This window comes from Thamnophis elegans, chromosome 5 (assembly GCF_009769535.1).
Source record: "Thamnophis elegans isolate rThaEle1 chromosome 5, rThaEle1.pri, whole genome shotgun sequence".
NCBI classification, from domain to species: Eukaryota; Metazoa; Chordata; class Lepidosauria; order Squamata; family Colubridae; genus Thamnophis; species Thamnophis elegans.
The window spans coordinates 2,154,762-2,177,008 of NC_045545.1; the positions used below are offsets into that span (position 1 = coordinate 2,154,762).

The 22,247-nt window shown below is 40.2% G+C and overlaps 1 protein-coding gene across 1 annotated transcript in view; it reads right to left on the bottom strand.

The window, feature by feature from the left end:
* Positions 1–3,933: 3,933 nt before the first annotated feature.
* The window catches only part of KIF14 (kinesin family member 14), a 46,573-nt gene continuing 28,259 nt past the window's right edge, over positions 3,934–22,247 (bottom strand). Inside the window, exons 18-29 of the mRNA XM_032217398.1 lie at positions 21,091–21,208; positions 19,319–19,409; positions 18,271–18,397; positions 16,793–16,893; positions 15,389–15,474; positions 14,276–14,494; positions 13,348–13,532; positions 12,680–12,838; positions 10,729–10,851; positions 8,042–8,116; positions 7,084–7,222; positions 3,934–5,628 (exon numbers count right to left, since the gene is read on the bottom strand). Coding sequence (XP_032073289.1) covers positions 5,252–5,628; positions 7,084–7,222; positions 8,042–8,116; positions 10,729–10,851; positions 12,680–12,838; positions 13,348–13,532; positions 14,276–14,494; positions 15,389–15,474; positions 16,793–16,893; positions 18,271–18,397; positions 19,319–19,409; positions 21,091–21,208 — 1,800 coding nt within the window. The 3' untranslated portion in view covers positions 3,934–5,251. The remainder of the gene's footprint in view (positions 5,629–7,083; positions 7,223–8,041; positions 8,117–10,728; positions 10,852–12,679; positions 12,839–13,347; positions 13,533–14,275; positions 14,495–15,388; positions 15,475–16,792; positions 16,894–18,270; positions 18,398–19,318; positions 19,410–21,090; positions 21,209–22,247) is intronic.

Sequence of the window (22,247 nt, forward strand, 5' to 3'; positions counted from 1 at the left end):
CTAGCAATATATTTCATTTAATGTTTCAGCTTCGTTGCTGTCTCCTAAAATAAAATTCCTTGATCTTTGATCTTGTTCAGTAGATTTCTTTTTTTTAAAAAAACATGCAGTTTGAAGGCGTGCAGCTGAGCAGTTTTGTCAGCCACTGATGGACAAATTTGCTCTTGTTCCACATCATATAATCATGCCTGACAGCTTAATTTATCACCAGATATTTAAAGTATCTAGGACATTTCCTACATTAAAAGCTTCCGTTTATACCTTTTAAAATTGCAATATGTGTCGTCCCATCATTGCTGAATTTAACCCCCTTTTTGGCTTCAGTAAAAGATACCGAAGTTTATTGGGTGGCAATTATAAGCAATGCCATATAATTTTTTTGTTGAAGAAACATAATTCAAGTGCTTCTAGCTTAATTAGAAATACCAGTTTTTAAACTCTTAAAATGCACATTCTACGCTTGCCAAAAAGGAAATGGATTTTAGTTCAAAATGACTTGAAATAAAAGCAGATGAATGCTTTTCCCCCCCTGAATGTTTAAGCATTTAAAACAAATATATTACATCACTACTCTTGCATTTCTCAGTAATTTTTTCCAGGATTGAACTTTTGTGGCTGCAAACCTAATTTTTTAAGGAATACCAGCTGCACTTCAGTGTTCATGCACATGGCTCAGTGTGTGTGTGTGTGTGTGTGTAATATGACTAGCCACCCACTTTCAAGCTTGTAATAATATTATTATACCACAAAGGGCAAGCTTTCTAATTTTCTGTTATGATACCATTAAGAATCTGGCTTTTAAAAACTGGCTACTTTCTACAGGTAGTTCTTGACTTTTGACTACAATTGAGCGCAAAATTTAGGTTGCTAAATTGTTAAGTGACCTTTGGTCCCCATTTTATATACTTCCTTGCCCCAGTTGTTAAGTGAAGCACTGCAGTTATTAAGTTAGTAACACAGTGTTGAATGAACCTGGCTTTCCCACTGACCTTGCATATCAGAAGGTCGTAAAAGGTGACCACATGACCCCAGGACACCGCAACCGTCATAAATATGAACCAATTGCAGAGCCCCTGAATCTTGATCATGTGACCATGGGGAATAATCACTTAACAGTCGTTAAGTGTGAAAAAGTCATAAGCCTCTTTTTTTCAGTGCTGTTGTAACTTCAAATGGTTACTAAGCAAAAGGTTGTAAGTCAAGGATTATCTCTACATCATATAAAAGTGAATGTAAAAACAGGGGGCCCTAGCTGAACCTGAACCAAATTGAAATACAGAATTTAATGCACAGAATCCTAATCTAATTGTCTTCCATTGTTATAAGTGCAAAGCCATTAAAAATAAGAGAGGAACAGCAATAGTTTAGTTAAGTGGAGATTCTTAGTTTGAAGGATGGAATTGAACAACTCTTTTTTTTTAACTTTAGAAACAAACAAACAACACATTATGTTATCTGAAAATGGGATAGTGGGAAGAAAAAAACTACTTCTGACCCTTATCTTGAGCTCAGATAGAAACCTCTTATATAATATTCAATTGGGTAAATGATGAACTGTGAAGGACTTACTTTTCAATTTAAAATGTCTATGCAGTTTAAAATACTGCCTGCTTGGCTGAAATCAGACAATATATCCAATATAAGTCAGGGGCAAGCAGGAAGACTCACACATGTGTCAAGCTAACTACTTTCTGCCTAAAATACACTAAAATACTCCACACTGCTTGCCTTCCCTTAGGAACAGATAGATAGCAAAAGCAGTTAGACTTATATACCGCTTCATAGGGCTTTCAGCCCTCTCTAAGCGGTTTACAGAGTCAGCATATTGCCCCAAACAACAATCCAGGTCCTCATTTCACCCACCTCGGAAGGATGGAAGGCTGAGTCAACCCTGAGCCGGTGAGATTTGAACCGCTGAACTGCAGATAACAGTCAGCTGAAGTGGCCTGCAGTACTGCACCCTAACCACTGCGCCACCTCGGCTGGATAAGGTTCCATGGGCAGGGGGAACGGGCAGTCAGTCCTGAATCTCTTGCCGCTATGTAACGATTCAAGGCTAATTCGCCATTTAAGCCGTCCTCCCTTCCTGGATGAGCATTTCCCAACAATGCCTGCCTGTCCCAGAGGTATCTCAAGACATCCAAGGCGCCATTTGTAATTACGAATAAATTGTAATATTTAAATTATATTTAAATCGTAGATAGTTCTACAGCTAAAACCTTACACCTAGCTTTCCACAAAAGAAGTGTACATATGGCAGGGTTTATTTTTTAAATGCAATTGTATTTCTATTTTTCAAAATATAAATTACATAGAAAATTGATAAAACACCCAAAATTAGTTAAACAAGACCATACGTAAATTTAATTTAAAAATAGTAATAAAAGCCAACGGAAAGAAAACAAAAAGGCTTCATGTATTAGACCTAACAATAGTCAATGGTACATGATATAACAATATCATAAATATCACAAAATTTTGTCACAGTAGTGTTTACTGCTTTATTCTTTCATTAAAAGAAAATATCACTTTTTCATAAGTTATGCCATGCTTACAAAAGCCCACATTCCTTAAAATCGGAAATAACTTTCCCAGTTTTTCAATATAATTATTTTATCCAACCTCTAGGCTCCATAATTCCTTCAAAAGCATATTCCAAAGTTGTCGTATATAATTCAACATCACATTAACATGTTTAACATTTAAAGATTTCCTTGATTAAAGATTAAAACACTATTCCAGAAAGATACCAGATGATATAACATGACCATGTTATATGGGCCTACACTTCTTACAAAGAAAATCTGATGTTCATCTTTTCATTTTTGGGGAATCCACTATACTTAAATACATTTTTAATTAATCAACATTATCCTCAACTCATTTTAACATTTTAAGGATATAAATCCATTGATCAGGCATAATTTAGAGAGCTCAGTTCTTTTCAGTTTACATTAAATTTTAAAATAATTAGCTAGAACAATTTTTGTGGGTCTGATTAGCATCTTCCAAGCAGATTATTCACAATTGCATTATAGACAATTGTGATCAAATTTGATTAAATTTCTGCAAACAGAGAAAATACCTATGGAAAATAGATGTGATTCTTTATTTTACCTCTGGGTGGCATTATTACTCTAAAAAGAAAGTTGAAGCTAATATTATACAAAGGTTTAGTATTTGAGGATATAAAAACATGCCCTAATTCTTAAATGTGGGTTACTTTCTTTTAATAATAAAAAAACATATTGGCATGTATAGACGATTTAATTCAAATGAATTCTCTACACTTTCAATTCAACAGCGCCATAGCATTAAGAGTTCCAAAACAACTGAAAACTGGAAATAATATTTGAGCGTTGCCTACAGAGGAATTTTAAACCAAAGGATTTTGAGTTACTAGCCATATAAAATGCACATAGCTATCTATATTGAATTAATGTTGACCCATTTAGAAGTGATGGAATCAAGACTGATCCTGAGATAGACATTTTGGTTAAACTAGCCCAGATTCATAACACAGTAGTAATGTTTTCATAGAGCCAGTTTGGTATAATCGTTAAGGCACCAACTCCAGCGATTCATTTAACAACTGTGGCAAGAAAGGTTGGGATAATGGGATAAAACTCACTTAACAACTGTCCTGCTTCGCAACAGAAATTTTGGGGTCAATTGTGATTTTAAGTCAAGGACTAGTGGTATAAATCCCAGCCAGAAGCATAATACCACTCTGCCTAATAATATAACATATTAACTGCTACTACAAAAATAATAGATAAAATCAAACCATTACAAGGTAAAAATTCTAAAATATAAATGTACGAATAAAAACCAAGGAACATATTTCAATATAATAGTTTAATATGACTTTTCCTCAGCATTTTAAATATGTACAAATACAGTTACATTAAAAAAAAAAAATTCTGACTACATGCAAGATCTTTATAATTTAACTTTAATGTTACAGACATTTTACATACATACAGTATAAGTGCAAATATTTGTGGAAAAGATAGGTAGGACATGATTATGGGTATAATTACATAGTCAAACTTCAATCAAATCTGAATGTTTTTTCCCCCAGCATGAAAGCAAAAATGTTTATACTTCTCTTTGTGTTAGGACAAGAATCTTTTAAGGTCTTCCTCCAATGGTGAACCTTTGATTCTTTAACAGAGCGATATTAAAAACAACACAGTTTTTGCTTTCAAACTGTATATGCACTACAAAAAAAACAGCAGAGGGAAGGACTATTCGGAAACTATCTCCCTCCTTTAATTAAAAATATAGTCGTCCCTGAGATGAGAAAAAATGTGTGTGGAGGTGTTTAAATCACCGTAGTGTCACATCATTTTTATCCCATGTATCACCTGGGACCCATATTGCTATGTATAAGGCTTTCCACCTTCCTTTCTAAAGCAATTTTCAATAAACCATTAAAAACCACAGCCAAAGGTTAAGGCAACATCCAGTCTAGCTTTTTATTGGGGTTAAGACATGACTACTAAATGGTAAAACGTTTGTGTATTTCGCATTTGCTCACAAATCCATTTGCTGTATGCTAGGCTCAATATGCTGTCAAGGAAAGACTTAACTGCAAAATAGATTGCATATTTCTCTCTTATTACTATCAAAATGGCACAGCATTAATCTAAATAACAATGCCCTCATTTTCCGGAGAAAGGGAAAGTTAGTCCCCTTGAATATAGTTGGCCTAGTTATAAGCAGCAAATAAAATAACTCTTACCTCATTAAACATTCATAAATATAAGATCAGTGGTGAATTAAGTAATATGTCTTCTTTGATATGAGCTCAGAGGTTTAAAATAAACTTGCTGCATTCCTGCAGAATGAATTGGATTTTGAATTGGATTTTTCTATCTAAATTTCATCTGCAATGGAAACAAGACCAGGTTGTACATTTGTGGGCCAAGAACATTTTTCCATGGCGTTTTCATCTGCTTCTTTAGTGAGAAAATTAAATCAAATTTACACAAAGCCATTGGTATTTTTACATGCATTATAAGGGAGACACACATGTATTTGCTTTTCCACATTCCGGAAAAGCAACGGCAATATGAGCCAATTGGGAATTGAATTTCAGTTCTCCTGAGATATTCATTTGTGAGGCTATTATAACAAGATATAGAACCTTTACAGTATATAAATATAGCTTTCTGAACAATCCCTAATCTAAAGCAATAATTTATCCACAATCGATTCATATACAATCCCAAGGTAAGTGTGTGATTTATACCCAATGTAAACTTTCCTGTAGGTTTTCAGGGGTAGGCAAAAGTTTATACTCCCTTTTGGGAACTGTTTTTCGTTTCTCAAAGTTTGCAGGTTCACCTCTTACAAATTGTTTTCCTTGTGATTTAGCGTTTGGCACGCCCCCATCCTGAAGGTGGAATGAACGTTGTCTCTCTTCAAGTTCAAAACTTATAATGAGAGACTGTGCTACAGAGTTCAACTCATCCTGGTCCGCCACTGGTGAGATTTCGTGAAGAGGACGGTCTTTTGAGCTAAGAGGCAGAGCAGGTGATGGATAAAGAGCTGTAAATTTCCCAGTCAGGGTGCAGATCTTTTTGATAAGAAATCTGAATGGACGTTTATTTCTATAGGCACCTGCAAAGAGGGGGTGGGGGAAAGTAAATCAAGTCTAAAACAATTCAAAATTCAGGAGTTGAGTCACCTATGCATTATTTGAAAAGAGACACAAATAATTTATTTTCTTCTGACTTAGATTATTTTACGGAAATGACGTACAAATGTACATAACTATAGAAATTGCCATTTCTCTGGGCTGTAATTTGTTCCAATATTTGAAAATCTGTTTAAGGCTCCCACAAACATCAACCATAAAGTTACTTTAAAAAAAAAAACCTTCTAGTAAATAATAATTGCTGCCAATTACCTCCCATAGACCCGTTAGATCGCACAGGGTCGGCCTCCTCCAGGTTCCGTCTACCAGCCAATGCCATCTGGCTACCACCCGGGGGAGGGCCTTCTCTGTAGCAGCTCCGGCCCTTTGGAACGAACTCCCCGCGGAGATTCGGACCCTCACCTCTCTCCAGGCCTTCCGGAAAGCCGTCAAAACCTGGCTGTGCCGGCAGGCCTGGGGTTGATGAGTTCCCCTCCCTTCTCGACTTGTATGGCTGTATGACTCTTGTGTATTTTAATTACGTGTATTGTGTTTGTATCCCCTTTTCCCCTTTTGAGTTGGTCGCTGCCCTGAGTCCCTCCCGGAGAAGGGCGGCATACAAATAAACTAAATCTTAATCTTAATCTCATAATATGTAGAAGCTGTTCAGTAGGCATCTATTTTGGCAAAGTTCACTTTTTAAGAAGGGCACCAGGTTTCTATACAGCACCTACATTCCTGGAAGGGAAATTAATAAGGAGCTGCTTGTGTATATATATCAATAAACAAACTCAAGAATAGAAGAGCAAATCAGATAGAAATAGACTATAGAAACTGTGGAAATAGATTCCTTGCAAATTAATCATAATGATGAATACATGTTTGGTGGTCGTAGAGTTAGGAACAAGTTATAGAAGCTATCGAAAATTATTTGATACATGAGACCCCGAAATGTAAAAACATACCTAATTTGGAAACACTGGTTGAGATAATATTATGAGACAGCATTAAGGGGGGAAAATGAGATGCATAAAAATGCCAAATCCAATCTAAACATCGGGCTGACTATGTTACCAACCATAATGGATTGTAATCACCAGAGCCGAGGTGGCGCAGTGGTTAAATGCAGCACTGCAGGCTACTTCAGCTGACTGCAGTTCTGCAGTTCGGCTGTTCAAATCTCACCGGCTCAGGGTTGACTCAGCCTTCCATCCTTCCGAGGTGGGTGAAATGAGGACCCGGATTGTTGTTGGGGGCAATATGCTGATTCTGTAAACTGCTTAGAGAGGGCTGAAAGCCCTATGAAGCGGTATATAAATCTAACTGCTATTGCTATTGCTATTCTATCACAACAAAATAAAGAATCCCTGGATCAGTTTTATTGCAGCTTTGTGACCATAATTTTCAAAATGGTTTTGCCAGATAATGAAAGCAAATACCTTCTAATAAATGAATAATCATCTGGTGGACTTGATCTAAGCAACGTTGTAATTCCAAGAATTCGGTAGCTTTATCGTGTGCCTTCTTTAATTCTTGGTCAACAGATTCTTCTTCTGCTAATAGACTTACTGCTTCATTCTGTCAGTGGGAATAAGTTTTTTTTTCAAGATGATGAAGAAAAAAAAAGACTTTTGAAAAAAATAAGTTAGTATTTGAGAACTACTTAAGCCAGTAAATATCAAGGTAGTATAATGCACTAAATAGAACTTCTGTGGTCATTTGATTTATAATTTAGAAATATAAAGCAGGGGTGTCAAACTGGCGGCGCACAAGCCAGATCCATCACGCATAGGCCACGCCCACCCCAGCTCCGCAAAGGGGAAAAAACATCGCGACGTGCCACATGACAGCAACATGACGCAGCGAGTTTGATACCTGTGATATAAAAGATTAAAAAATGCTGAAAAAAGAATATGTCGTTACGTATGTGTCAATAATATTGTGAAAAATTATATTCCAACTGCAGTGGGAAGAAAATTGTGATGAAAAATGTAATACAGATAGTCCTCAACTTACGACCGAGCCTAAATTTGTTGTTGCTACATGAAACATTTGTTACGTGAATCTTCCCTCATTTTATGACCTTGTCACAGTTAAGTGAATCACTGCAGTTGTTAAGTGAGTAACATGGTTTAGTGAATACGACTTCCCTAACTGACTTTGCCTGTCATAAGGTTGCAAAAGGTGATTATTACATGACCCTGGGACACTGCAACCGTCATAAATATGAATCAGTTGCTAAGTGTCTGAATCTTGATCCCATGACCATGAGGATGCTGTCATCATCGTAAACGTAAAAAACGTTTACGTGCCACTTTCGTGAGTGCCATTGTAACTTCGAATGGTCGCTAAATGAAGAGTTGTGAGTCAAGGACTACCTGTAGAGTTTCTACTAACCTTTTTACACTCAGACATGATCTCCTCAAGGTGTTTAGCCAATTCAACTGCTTTGCACTTTATTTGATTCTGAACCTGAAAAAAAAAATTAAGGATTTGAGCAATTAAAGCAGAGTTAAATGTGAGTTTAAATGTGAGTTTTAAAACAGCTGCATCTGTTTTCAGCTGCTTTAACACAGTGGTCTCCAACCTTGGCAACTTTAAGACCTGTGGACTTCAACTCCCAGAGTTCCTCAGCCAGCAAAGCAATATGACTTTTAAACTTCTTATCCAATTTTTTGTTGAATAACAGGTAAGCATGCCAACCATATACCAGATCGTGTCCCTCGATATTCAGTATTCTATCATTAGTTAAATGAGTCCAATCACTAATTGCGGATAGCGCCACTGCTTCATAATATAGTTTTAAATTAGGTAGTTTCAATCCTCCTCTCTCACGTACATCTTGCATTATTTTCATCTTTACCCTCGGCTTCTTTCCGGCCCATACAAATTTGTTGATACCCTTCTGCCATTCTAAAAGATTCGCATCTTTTTTTAAGTATAGGTAACATTTGGAAGAGGAATAAAATTTTTGGTAAGATGTTCATTTTCACTGCTGCTATCCTACCCAGCAAAGATAAGTGCAATTTCTCCCATTTTTTCATCTCTATCTGTATACTATGCCAAAGTGGTTCATAATTATGCTTATATAATTTCCCGTTTGAGGTTAAAATATTGACTCCAAGATATTTGACTTTTTTGACTACCTCACATCCTAGCATCCCTCCTAGTTCTTCTTTTTGTTTAGTATTCATATTTATAACTAATATTTTTTTTCCTAAATTTATTTTAAAACCCGACACTTGACCATATTGATTAATCGTATTCATTAAAACCATACTGGATTCCTGCGGTTGTTCCAATATTATGACCAAATCATCCGCAAAAGCGCGCACTCTGTATTCTTGCTGCCTAATCTTGATCCCTTTTAGACCATCCAAGCCCCGTATTTTATTCAACAATACTTCCAAAATTATAATAAACAGTCCACAGGTCTTAAAGTTGTCAAGGTTGGAGACCACTGCTTTAACACATGTCAGAGAGGTATTGGCCTTGTGCATGGTTCAAAGCATTTCTTCCAAATAATTTTGCAAGTATGTACAGCCGAGCCTCAGAAATTGCAACCCACCTAGAGGAACTGCAAAAGGGGAGGGGGCAGGTTGCAGAAGTAGATTGATACATAAATAAAATCAATCAGCCTTTAACCCTTTGTTAGACAAGTCAAGCTATATGAATACTTCCTAAGGGGAGGATACATACACTAAAGATTGTGCACAGAAACATCACTTCACAAATATATTCAGTGGATGAGAAGAAAAAACCCCGTTTACAGCTGCGATTCAACCAGAGGAAAGGATCACACACAACTTAGTGCATATAAGTTCAATAATTCATTAAAACACAAATTAACAGGATAGTGATTTAAAAAGTTTCTCTGGAATCAACATTTATCGCGAGTACAACTAAGTATCATTTAAAGTTTTGCTTCATGAATAATGTTTGAATTAAACATTAATATTATTTGTTCCACTAAGAGAATTATTTTTTTTTATTTTTTTGTCAGGTCTGTTTAAAAACTGCTAAATGTTTTGTAGTAAAAATATTTAACACCATATCATATCTGAAAATTATTCATTCAATATTTCTTGTTGCATAAAGTTGAGTTAAGAGCAGGGACTTTATTAATGGAAATAATAACATACAGTACCTCAAATATAATTTTCAAATCAAAATGCATAATATATTTTTTTAAATTTCTTTAGATCCTGCTAACCCTTCAAAAATGGTTCACTATTGGCAAAAGTAATTTTGGGGCATTTTCTGAGTAGTCTTTCTCATTGGCCAAAGTAGCTGCTGCACTTTAAACCGGAGTCCTTCGGGATTGGGTGGCCTATACATTTATTAAATACTTAAATACTTAAGTGTGTAAAGTGCAATTTTTAAAGGCATCCCCATGAGAAGCACAGTGCAGGTATTAAAACTAAGCTGTCAAGGACGTGGATTACGTTTTGGTTTCCATATTGATTGGGTCTCCAGCAGGGGTGGGTTTCTTGCCCCGTTCCAACCGGTTCGGTTGGAATGGGGCCGGCGTCGTCCTCGTGCACGCGCGCGGTGCACGCATGCGTACTAGCGTCTGCGCGACGCTCCAGCTGCTCCTGGAGGATCGTGCAGGCGCTGTATGCGTCCTGCGCATGCGTGGAAGCGCAGAACTCATCAAAACCGGGTAAGCACCGCGGGCGCGCGGGCGGGCCCTTTGCCGTTCCCGGAAGTTACTTACTTCCGGGTTCGCCGACCAACCGGTTCGCAGGGACCGCCACGAACCGGTTGAAACCCACCCCTGGTCTCCAGCACATCAGACCAAATTGGCCTTCATTCCCCAAAATCTGTTTACCTTGAAATAGACAGCATTCCTCTCCCGTGTACAAATGGTTATATGTTTTTATATGGCGTAACAGATGGCATAAGACAAAGAAAATAAAATCCTATCAAGAATTACTTATGAAGGTATATGAGAGCCACCAACTTATTCTAGAAAATCTCAATAAAATCAAGGCGAAGCTTGTCAAAAAATTATTAAATCTGTGAAGACTTAAAAAAATACTTCCAAGATGTTGAAAAAAAATATATTTTTATTTTCACATCACCTCATTCTGTGGGTACCATTTTGAGAATTCCTTCTGCATGGCCCTGCATGTTTTTTGTATATAATCTAAAAGGTCTCTCAGTCCCAAGTCTATTCCATCACAGATATCTGGTATGAACTGTTTCTGATACAAACAGAAAGACAGAATTAGAATACAAAGTAAAAACACAGTTATAGTTTTCTAATAGTTATGAATGCTTACAATTGTTAATAATTCGATGCCCATTGATAGAAATAACACCATGGCTATTTGACGCATCCATCTTTTTAAAAAATATTTATTACATTTCTATGCCACAATCAAAAAGGTCCAACATCATGAAACATACAGGGAGAAATAAAACATCTGAGGTAAATAATAAGTGGTAATTAGGGGGAAAAACCAAAACCAACATCCTTTCTAAAACAATGTACAACAATCCATCTGTATATAATATCCTGTTAAACCAAATAAGCCTTTAAGAAAGGTTTTGTCTCAACCAATTTCCAGAACACTATCAATATTGGGCAAATCAAGGGGGAAAAAATTTCCAGCCACTGGTTCAATCCCCAGCCCAATCCCAGACTTAATGGAAGTAAAGAACCTACAATAGTTTTTCGAGAAATGTACATTTCTGGCGGAAAATGGTAAGTCTGCAGTTACCTTGGCACCAAGTTCTATCATTCATTCACTTTTTTATAGGCAATCTTCAATTTATGAACCTGGAACGATGGCTGTGAGTTATACCAGTTGTAAAGTGCAGGGGTTAGAATCCAGTATTGCAGGCACTCTGCCCACAGCCTGAAGTTTAATCCTGATGGGGCACAAGGTTGACTCAGCCTCCCATCCTTCCAAGGTCGGTAAAATGAGGACCCAGATTGTTAGGGGGCAATATGCTGGCGTAAACCACCCAGATAGTGCTGGGTCAGTGGTGGGTTTCAAAAAATTTTCGAACCTACTCTGTGGGTGTGGCCTCCTTTGTGGGAGTGGCTTGCCGGCCATGTGACCTGGTGGGAGTGGCTTGCTGGCCATGTGTTTTCTTTCTTTCTCTCTCTCTTTCTCTTTCCTTCCTTTTGTCTCTCTGTCCCTTTTTCCTTTTTTTCTTTCATCTCTCTCTCACTTTTTCTTTCTTTTTTTCTTTATTTCTTGCTTCCTTTCTTTCTCTTTCTCTCTCTGTATGAGTCTCTGTGTGTGTCAGTCAGTAGTGGGTTTCAAAAAAAATTTGGAGCCTCTTCTGTAGGTGTGGCCTGCTTTCCGGGTCCACTGGTGGAACCTCTTCTAACCCAGTTCGGTAGATTTGACGAACCGGTTCTACCGAATAGGTGCGAACTGGTAGGAACCCACCTCTGTGCTGGGTGGATCACTGTGCCCAATTTTGCAAACTGATTTTTGCGCTCAATTAAGCAATCCCGGCGGTTGTTAGCAAATCCATTTTTCGCAATGAGCAGTTTTTACTTGAAAATCAAAGTATAGAGCTGATTTCCAGCAAAAATAAAAATGTTGTAAATGAGGGCCATATGATGGGGGAGGCTGAAAATGACCATGCAGGCTAATTGCTAATTGCTGAGAGCCCAAAATGTGATTTGGGGGGGCAGGGGGGGCTATCAGAATCTGGATCCTAAGTAGCCTGTTGCAACTTCAAACTGTTGCTAAGAGCCGAGGTGGCGCAGTGGTTAGGGTGCAGTACTGCAGGCCACTTCAGCTGACTGCTATCTGCAGTTCGGCGGTTCAAATCTCACCGGCTCAAGGTTGACTCAGCCTTCCATCCTTCCGAGGTGGGTGAAATGAGGACCCAGACTGTGGGGGTGATGTGCTGACTCTGTAAACCGCTTAGAGAGGGCTGAAAGCCCTATGAAGCGGTATGTAAGTCTAACTGCTATTGCTATTGCTAAGTGACTGATCATAAGTTAATAACTACCTGTACACACATGCACACATACTATACACATAAATACGCACACCCTTACTTTACCTGTGCATTGCTTTCATCACCTCTGTTTCCACCTGTAACACTTAGCCCTGAGCCCGTCACGGCTGCCAAATGTCCTATGTATTTAGCCAGGTGCTTCAATATCTGCATTATTTTCTTCTCAGCCTCTGCTACTACCGATGACAGGTCTGCAGAGCCACCCTGGAATGTAAAGTTACAGCATGAGGAAGTGTTTGCCGTTTGGATTTCCCTCATTCCTTCCAATTCCATATGGTTAAAATAGCAGAGACTAAATTTAAACTGGTGACGTGCATAAATTGATTTAAACAGTATTTACAGGGTTCCACCACAAAACCGTGTTCGACTAAAGCGCGCTCGACGAAACCGCGTAGCTGACGTCATCAACAGGGCGACAACAGTGCGGAGACAGAAGCACGCTGTAAACGCTAAACCTAAAATTAACCCCTAAACCTAAACCTAACCCCCCTAAACCTAACCCTAACCCTAAACCTAACCCTTACCTTAACTTGAATCGGCTTGCTTTCAAAGCGCTATTTAAAGCGCCCTTCTTTCGCCGCACTCGCTGTTGTCGCCCTGTTGATGACGTCAGCAACACGGTTTAATCGGGCGCGCTTTAGTCGAGCGCGGTTTTGTCGTGCCACGTATTTACAGTACTGATATTTATAAGGGTCGCTTGCAAGACCCCTTACCTGAAAGAGCAATTGCAGATATCCTCCCAAATGTTTTGCGTCTTCTCTTAATTCATCGAAAACTTTTACAAATTCGTTGTTTTTCGAGAAATTCTTCAGCCATTGGTTAGTCAGAACAACGAATTGTTGGAAAGCCGATGTAATTGCTATGCTGCAGGACTGCGCAGCTTGATCCACAGAGAAAACTAAACACAGAGATAAAATCCTCAATTGGAATGCAAATTCGAGAATTGGGGAAAACTTAATAGCCCCCGTTTCAATTAATTAATTAATTTGTAATTTAATAAGCTTATATGCCGCCCAATCCCGGAGGACTCCGGGCGGCTTACAAATACGAGATAAAATAAAATAACACATAGGGGAGAAATGAAAACAGTTTAAAAAAACACAACATACATTCGGCTTAGCTGGGGGCTGGACCTAATTCATAGATCAACAGCCCCAGGCCTGCCAGAACAGCCAGGTTTTGGTGGCTTTTCGGAAGGCCGAGAGAGTGGGAAGGGTCCGGATCTCTGCGGGGAGATCGTTCCACAGGGCCAGAGCAGCTACAGAAAAGGCTCTCCCCCGAGGGGTCGCCAGCCGGCATTGTCCGGCCGACGGCACTCAGAGGAGGCCTAGCCTGTGAGTCCTTATCGGCCGTTGGGAGGTATGTAGCAGGAGGCGGTCTCTCAGATATCCAGGTCCAAGGCCATGTAGGGCTTTAAAGGTAATCACCAGCACCTTGTAGCGCGTCCGGAGACCAATAGGGAGCCAGTGCAGCTTGCGGAGGATAGGTGTAACATGGGTGTACCGAGGTACACCCGATATCGCTCGCGCGGCTGCATTCTGGACCAACTGTAGTCTCCGAACACTCTTCAAGGGCAGCCCCATGTAGAGTGCATTGCAGTAATTAAACCAATCTGATTTGCGTTGAATAAGTAGAGCTTACAGTTCTCTGGATTTTCTTCAGCTTGTTCGTAAGCTTTTGTCATAGCAATGACTCGAGTGTATATTGTAATCAAAGTTTTTAAAAGAATTTGTGCCATGCTTTCTTCTTCGTGAACCTGTCCCAGCACATCCAAAGCTGAACTTAGCAGTTCCTTACAAATGCCTGGTACAAATGACTCGTGGGGGTCTGAGATCAGATTGGCCAATGTATCAGTTGCGCCTAGGATGAAAGAAGACATGAGCATCATGATAACCAGTATGGCTTTTCTTATTTTTAGTCAAGACTTCCTTCTGCAAAAGATATAACTATTTGCTTTTTTTAAATCATTTGAAAGAGGGGAAAATATATCAAAGAAAACATAATTTAATTTAATTTAATTTATTGAATTTATAGGCCGCCCAATCCCGGAGGACTCGGGCGGCTTACACAGAATAAGAAAAGAAAAAAACAAACAAAATAAAAATAAAGATTAAAATTCTCCAACACGCATACATTCAAATTGGGGCTGGACCCTACATAATAAGGTCAACAGCCCCAGGCCTGCCGGAACAGCCAGGTTTTAACAGCTTTTCTGAAGGCCATGAGGGTGGGCGAGGTCCGGACCTCTGGGGGTAGCTGATTCCACAGGGTCGGAGCGGCCACAGAGAAGGCTCTCCTCCGAGGCCCCGCCAGCTGACACTGTCCGGCTGACGGCATCCTAAGGAGGCCCACCCTGTGGGATCTTATTGGCCGTTGGGAGGTATGCGGCAGTAGGCGGTCTCGCAAATACGCTGGTCCTGAGCCATGTAGGGCTTTAAAGGTAATGACCAACACCTTGAATTGCGTCCGGAGACCAATTGGCAGCCAGTGCAGCTCGCGGAGGATAGGTGTACTATGGGTGTATCTCGGTACACCCGATATCGCTCGCGCGGCTGCATTCTGGACCAACTCTAGTCTCCGCATGCTTTTCAGGGGTAGCCCCATGTAGAGCGCATTGCAATAATCCAGCCATTATAAATTTTATAAAACTTCCAGGACTTTTATAAAACTTCAAGGACTTTAATAGAGGGCCAATCAAATAAAAACAACGTTTAAAGACAACTTTTGAAGGGCAGAGCATTACAACAGACATACCTGTTACACATGAATTGTGCAGTTTCACCTTTATCCCAGACAAACACCCAGAGATTCTCTTGCTCTTTCTCAAACTTCTACTTCTCCTAAAGTTACACGGGAGCCAAGTAAAAGAGATCATATTTAGTTTCAGTAACACTTCTAAGAATGCCAGTATTCTTTGCCAGTCTGCATTCCCCGAGTGTCAGCGTCATGCCAGTCTATTTTTCATTCTCAAGGAGGCTGGCTTTAGGTCTCATACAGAAGTAAGTGTCTTTTAAGACCTTCTTCCCTGCTGGGAATAGGGAAATTGGGATTCCTTTTAAACAAAAGCAGAAACAGAGAAGAGGAAAAAAACACAAATGAAAAAACTGGGAACTGAGGATGGAAGAGGGAGATTTACTGTCTTCCCAAAAACTCCCGAAATCTAAAGAAGAGAACTAAATAATTAAGTCCAGGAAAACCGCATCTGAGGACCAGATGTCCAGGTGAGGCTATTTCCCAAGGGGTTGATTTAAACATTTAACATTTTTTGTTCTGAGTTTATGGGTGCAATGTGCCGTCTCCTGTTTTAAATTCAATTTCTCTGTATGAGGCTGGTTTTTGAATGGATTCCAAGCCTTTCTGTTCTTCAGGCTGGGTATTAACATTTTTTTTAAAGAATTTTTTTCTGATCTATGTTAATAAATTTGAAACTTCCCTTACTTTTCTGTAGATTCTGGCAGAATATTCTACTGGAATAGATGAGTAACATCTGGCAGGATAAGATTATTCTTGGATAAATTTTAAGTCAAGCTTTTATTGTTCTCATAATCTGAAGAGATCAATGACTATATTCTTAAAAGATGGACTGTCTGCATTTTAATATTTAAAGTTTAAACATTGACTTTTTATTTTATTCTTTTACAGAATAAAGTTTGATTTTGTGTACTGCCAATAAGATTTGCCTTCCAAGGGTTGAAATCTTTAGTCCAGTGGTGGGTTTCAAAATTTTTTAGAACCTATTCTGTAGGTGTGGCCTGTTTTGTGGGAGTGGCTGGGCGGTCATGTGACTGGTTGGGCGTGGCCAACTTGGAAAATGTGGTGAAACTCACTTAAATGTGGTGAAACTCACTCAATTGTGGTCATAAGTTCTTTCTTTCTTTCTTTCATCTCTCCCTCCCACTTCCTTTTTTCTTTCTTTCTTCCTTTCTTTCTCTTTCTCTCTCTCTCTGTCTCTCTCTCTCTGTGTCTATCTGTCTCTTTCTCTCTCTGTGTGACTCTTTGTCTCTATCTCTCTCTCCCTCCCTCTCTCATTCTCTTTCTGTGTCTGTCTGTCTGTCTGTCTCTCTCTCTCTCTCTCCTCCCTCCCCTCCTCTACTTCCTCTTGCTTTGGGAAATGCAACTTTGTGATCTTGAGACATAACTTGACACTCTTCTAGTTACCTCCTTGTAGACTTGGAACAGCTGGATGCATTTGAAAAATCAGGTTCCCACTCATCAGTAGGGTCATAAAAAATCTCATCAGTTCTCTCGGTGCTGTTCGTCTGGAAAAAGAATTTGTTTTCCTGAAGATCATTTTCAGAGTTTAAGACTAAAGGCAACATTCAACTTGTACTAGGATATGATCACGTATTAAAATGCAGATCAACCTACCATTTTTAAAACTCACACTCTTTCCGCAAAGATTAAAACCCATGAAAGAACTTTTCTCACATCTCTCTTAAATCTAGGGCTGCCCTCCACAATATATATCAGGATCCTTATAAGTGACTGATTTTTCAAAGTTTCCATCTATTATTGGAAATAAGTACCGTATTTTTCAGAGTATAATAAGCACCTTTTTCCCTTCTAAAAGAGGGTGGAAATGTTGGTGTATCTTATACACCCCATACAACCATTTTTGGCCTCCTGAAGCCCGTCCCCACATCCGATTTTTGTGAAAAATGGGCCATTTTTTGCAAAAACAGAGGCGTGTTCGCCTTTCCCCAACCCCCAGAAGCACTCTGCAGGCTTCAGCAGGGCTGGAGGGAAAGCAAAAATCGGAAGGATGGAAGGCTGAGTCAACCCTGAGCCGGTGAGATTTGAACCGCTGAACTGCAGATAGCAGTCAGCTGAAGTGGCCTGCAGTACTGCACTCTACCCACTGCGCCACCTTACAGTTATAAGTCAAGGACTACTTGTACTTTCAGACCCATTTCAGAGATAACGAATGGCTATCTGTTCTGACCCCCCTCATCCCACACCAACACACTCCGAGTCAAAGATAAGTTACGGCATTTAATTAACAGACAGACAGGTCCTTGGCAGCAAACTGGCAGCAATCCAGCACAGATAAGCCCTGGCAGCAATCCAGCCTGCCAAGCTCACAATAATGTTCTCCGACATTAGTTCCTGTGTTGACTTCTGCAAGAGGGCCGTGTGCACAAGCAGTCCTTTTTATAGTCTGGAGAGGAGCCTAATCCACCAGCTGAGTGCAATCACCTCTTGTAATTGCGTAATTGTTCCTGGCGCCTAGTAGCTTTTCGATGGCGTGCATCCAGGAACAACTCACTGCTGGCGTCCGGCTCACTCTCCCTTGTCTCCTCCCCACTGCTCCAAGGCTCAGGCGCCTCCTGGTGGCCAACCAGCCTCTCTGCGCCCTGCTCAGAGTCGGAACCCTGTCCAGGGTCCTCCACATCCTCCAGAACCGACTCATAGGGCCCCTCGCTGTCGGAGTCTGACGGCAGCTCCAACGGCTCCTGCTGGGCCACAACAGCTATCTATATTAAAATATTTCCTCTGGGCGTCAAAGCCAGCTCTTATTTTTCTTCTACGGAGGCAAGCAATGAGATGACACCCCTACAGGCAAATTCTGAAAGTGCCTCAGCCTCGCCTTCACCAAAGCAATATAGGAAGCATTTCAGGCTTTTGCTTAGACAAACCTCGTACGCATCTTTCATTGCAGCCAATTTGTCTTCAAATTTCTCAAGGCTCCAGTATGTTGCAACACCCAGCCTGATGTTACGGACCTGCACTTGAAGGCCATTTTCTTGAGCCATGACATCGTGTCTGATAAAAGAACATAACAAACTTACTCCCAGAACGTAAAGTGTCAAATCACCATCTGATACACCACCCCTTTTTATAATGACAGTTGGTGGGGGCAGGAGGGAATTGCATTTTATAGATCGAGAAGATAACAAATTATCTAGGTCAGTGTTTCTCAACCTTGGTGACTTTAAGTCCTGGGGACGTCAACTCCCAGAATCCCCCAGCCAGCAGAGCTGGCTGGGGAATTCTGGGAGTTGACGTCCCCAGGACTTAAAGTCGCCAAGGTTGAGAAACACTGACCTAGGTGCTTAATTTCAGGGTTCCACCACAAAACCGCGGAGGACAAAATCGCGCTCGACGAAAGCGCGCATTTGACATCATCACAGCGTGACGAAAACATCGCGCTGTGATCGAAAAATGTAAAAATGAAGCGAAAACCTTACCCTAACCCCCCCAAACCTAACCCTAAACCTAACCCTAAACCTAACCCTTAACCTAACCCTAAACCTAACCCTAAACGTAACCCTTAACCTAACGCTAAATCTAACGCTAACCCTTAACCTAATGCTAAACGTAACCCTAACGCTCTAAACCTAACCCTAACCCTAACCCTTACCTTTATGTGAATCGGCTTGCTTTAATTTTAATTTTATTTCAATTTTTAATTTTTTTCGTCGCGCTGTGATGACGTCAAATGCGCGCTTTCGTCGAGCGCGATTTTGTCCTCCGCGGTTTTGACGGGTCACGAATTTCAGAACGAAGCATTTTAAAAATAGCCATAGAGACTTTTGGAGTCATTTCGTTTTTAGAAACTATTTGGACTCCAAGTGCTACTCCGAAATATGGCTTTAATTTGATTGTTTAAAGGCAATCATCCAATTGCAGTAATCAAAAAGGCATGCAAGGAACAACCTCCAATATTTTTAGTCAAGAACATACCTACAAAAAACCGTGTGCTTGTGAAGTTGACTGCTGATTGTGTTGGCCTCTCTGAGCATCATAGACAGTTTCAAAGAATCCCAGTTTGGCTCTGCAAAATGTTTTTTTGAAAAGGTTTAGCAATTAAAGCGAAAATTTCTTATTTATAAGCGTACCAGTATATAATTTTTTAAGTTCTTTAATTTTTTCCAGGTTTTATGTCTCTCTGTATATAAATAAATGCAAAAATCCAAATATGTTTCTATATTTATAGGCACTCGATTTTCCTTCCATGCACAGGGACAATTATGTTATTTCTTCTTTTAAATTTGTCCTGCTATAGCAGATATAATTTGGGCAGATTCTGGACATCACGTTTTCGGGGAGTCCTGCTACCTTAGTTTCTTAGAAACTATTAGGAACCCTAGTATATCAATTGTATTACTATAAAGATAAAGGTTCCCCTTGCACGTATGTGTTAGTTATTCCCGACTCTAGGAGGCAGTACTCATCTCCGTTTCTAAGCCGAAGAGCCAGCACTGTCCGAAGACATCTCCGTGGTCATGTGGCCACCATGACTCAACACCAAAGGCACATGGAGCGCTGTTATCTTCCCACCAGAATGGTCCCTGTTTTCTACTTGCATTTTTTACATGGTTTTGAACTGCTAGGTTAGCAGAAGCTGGGACAAGTAATGGGGACTCACTCCGTTATGCGGCGCTGGGGATTCAAACTGCCGAACTGCTGACCTTCTGATCAACAAGCTCAGTGTCTTAGCCACTGAGCCACCGTATCCCTTGTATTATTATAGGTTTGCGATTAAAACAGAATCCTATTATAAGCTTTAGCCTTTTTTCTTAGTATTTTGTACTAGTCTAGAATGTTTCACAGCCAGGTCTGTTAAAGGCCTTTTTTTTTTTTTACTAACAAGACTGATATTGTTCGGAATGACGAATCATCATTAACGTTGGCATGGAGTGAAGCCCTGCCTGTTTCTGCACCTGTCTCTCTTATAGCAGTTAGACTTATATACCGCTTCATAGGGCTTTCAGCCCTCTCTAAGCGGTTTACAGAGTCAGCATATTGCCCCCAACAACAATCCGGGTCCTCATTTCACCCACCTCGGAAGGATGGAAGGCTGAGTCAACCTTGAGCCGGTGAGATTAGAACCGCTGAACTGCAGAACTGCAGTCAGCTGAAGTAGCCTGCAGTGCTGCAGTGCTGCATTTAACCACTGCGCCATCTCGGCTCTTCCAAAGATGAAGACTAAATAATAACTTCCATGGGATCCAGAATTAAAATCTAGAATGGTTTTGGCAATTTGGTACGCACTTATCAAGAGCTTAATGCCACTGAACCTAATGGGGCCTTGTTTGAGAACAGATTGTGAAGAATTATACGGTGAAGAGAATTTATTTCAGTAGGAAAAGAAGCTTGGCTGTCCTCTACCCAAAAACAGGGATTAGAAGTACAGATAGTCCTCAACTTACAACCTTGTTACTCACTTAACAACTGTGGCAAGAAAGGTCATAAAATGTGGCAAAACCCATGTCGCGTGTGCATGCGCAGGAAGGTGGGGCGCAGGGAGGTTGCATGCGTGCAAGTCTAGCCATCACTGTCCTAAATGTTGTGATAGAAAATTATATGCTGTCTTCCCCATTATAAATAGAAGAAGGGGGTCCTTCCCAGAGCTGTACTAGAAAGCAGTTCTGTTACTTATTTAAAATGCATTGATATTTATTTATAGGCAACTACTAGACAGGTTAATTTCAAAATATTATAGCCATATATACCTTTATTCCTATTTCCCCGATTCTGCTGAAGAATTTTCACTTCTTGAGCAACTTTCTGCTTCTCAGCCTCCAGAGCTTCGAGAATCTTGACGTGACGAACTGTGTGATCTTTCAAAACCTAAAACAAAATGAAGGCGGGAAGTTTTCTTGGTAAAAGTTTTTAAAACTGGAGGACGCAGTCCAACACAAGGGCCAGTGGTTAAGGCATCAGGCTAGAAAGCAATAGACCATGAGTTCAAGTACTGCCTTAAACATTAAAACCAACTGGGTGACCTTGGGACAGTTCACTCTCTCACCTCACCTCACCAGAATGTTGTTGTGGGGGAAATTGGGGAAGGAAGGTATTTTGGATATGTTTGCCACCTTGAGTTATTTGTAAAATAAATAAAAGGATGGTAGGTAATACACCGGAGTGTCTGCAGGGTATGATTTTAAAAAGTCAAAATAGTAGATGAATCGCACTGTCATGGCTAAAATCTTGGGGTTTGACTCCACTACCCCGTGAGGACACAGGGCCAGGTTATATGCAGGACTGTCTCTTTCTGAGGATGTCTGCCTGTTCCAATACATAGCAATAGAAATAGCAGTTAGACTTATATACCGCTTCATAGGGCTTTCAGCCCTCTCTAAGCGGTTTACAGAATCAGCATATTGCCCCCACAGTCTGGGTTCCTCATTTCACCCACCTCGGAAGGATGGAAGGCTGAGTCAACCTTGAGCCGGTGAGATTTGAACCGCCGAACTGCAGATAACAGTCAGCAGTACAGCACCCTAACCACTGTGCCACCTCGGCTCTTTTTACATTAGATCAGTGGTCTCCAACCTTGGCAACTTTAAAACTTGTGGACTTCAACTCCCAGAGTTCCTCAGCCAGCAAAGGAACTCTGGGAGTTGAAGTCCACAAGTCTTAAAGTTGCCAAGGTTGGAGACCACTGCATTATAGGTGAACTCAAGGCCTTTTCCCTATAATATTGTTACATAATGGGACCTCAAAGGCACAACTTCTTCATGGCCACTTTGGAATAGCCTCTTAGCTGAGATTGAGAGCGTCCTATCCTTTAGGTCTTCCAGAAGGCTGTGAAGACCTGATTCTTCTCCAAAAGCATTGAGATAGGGTTGACTTAATTTAGCAATAAAGGGGGCTCTAGAACATTGGT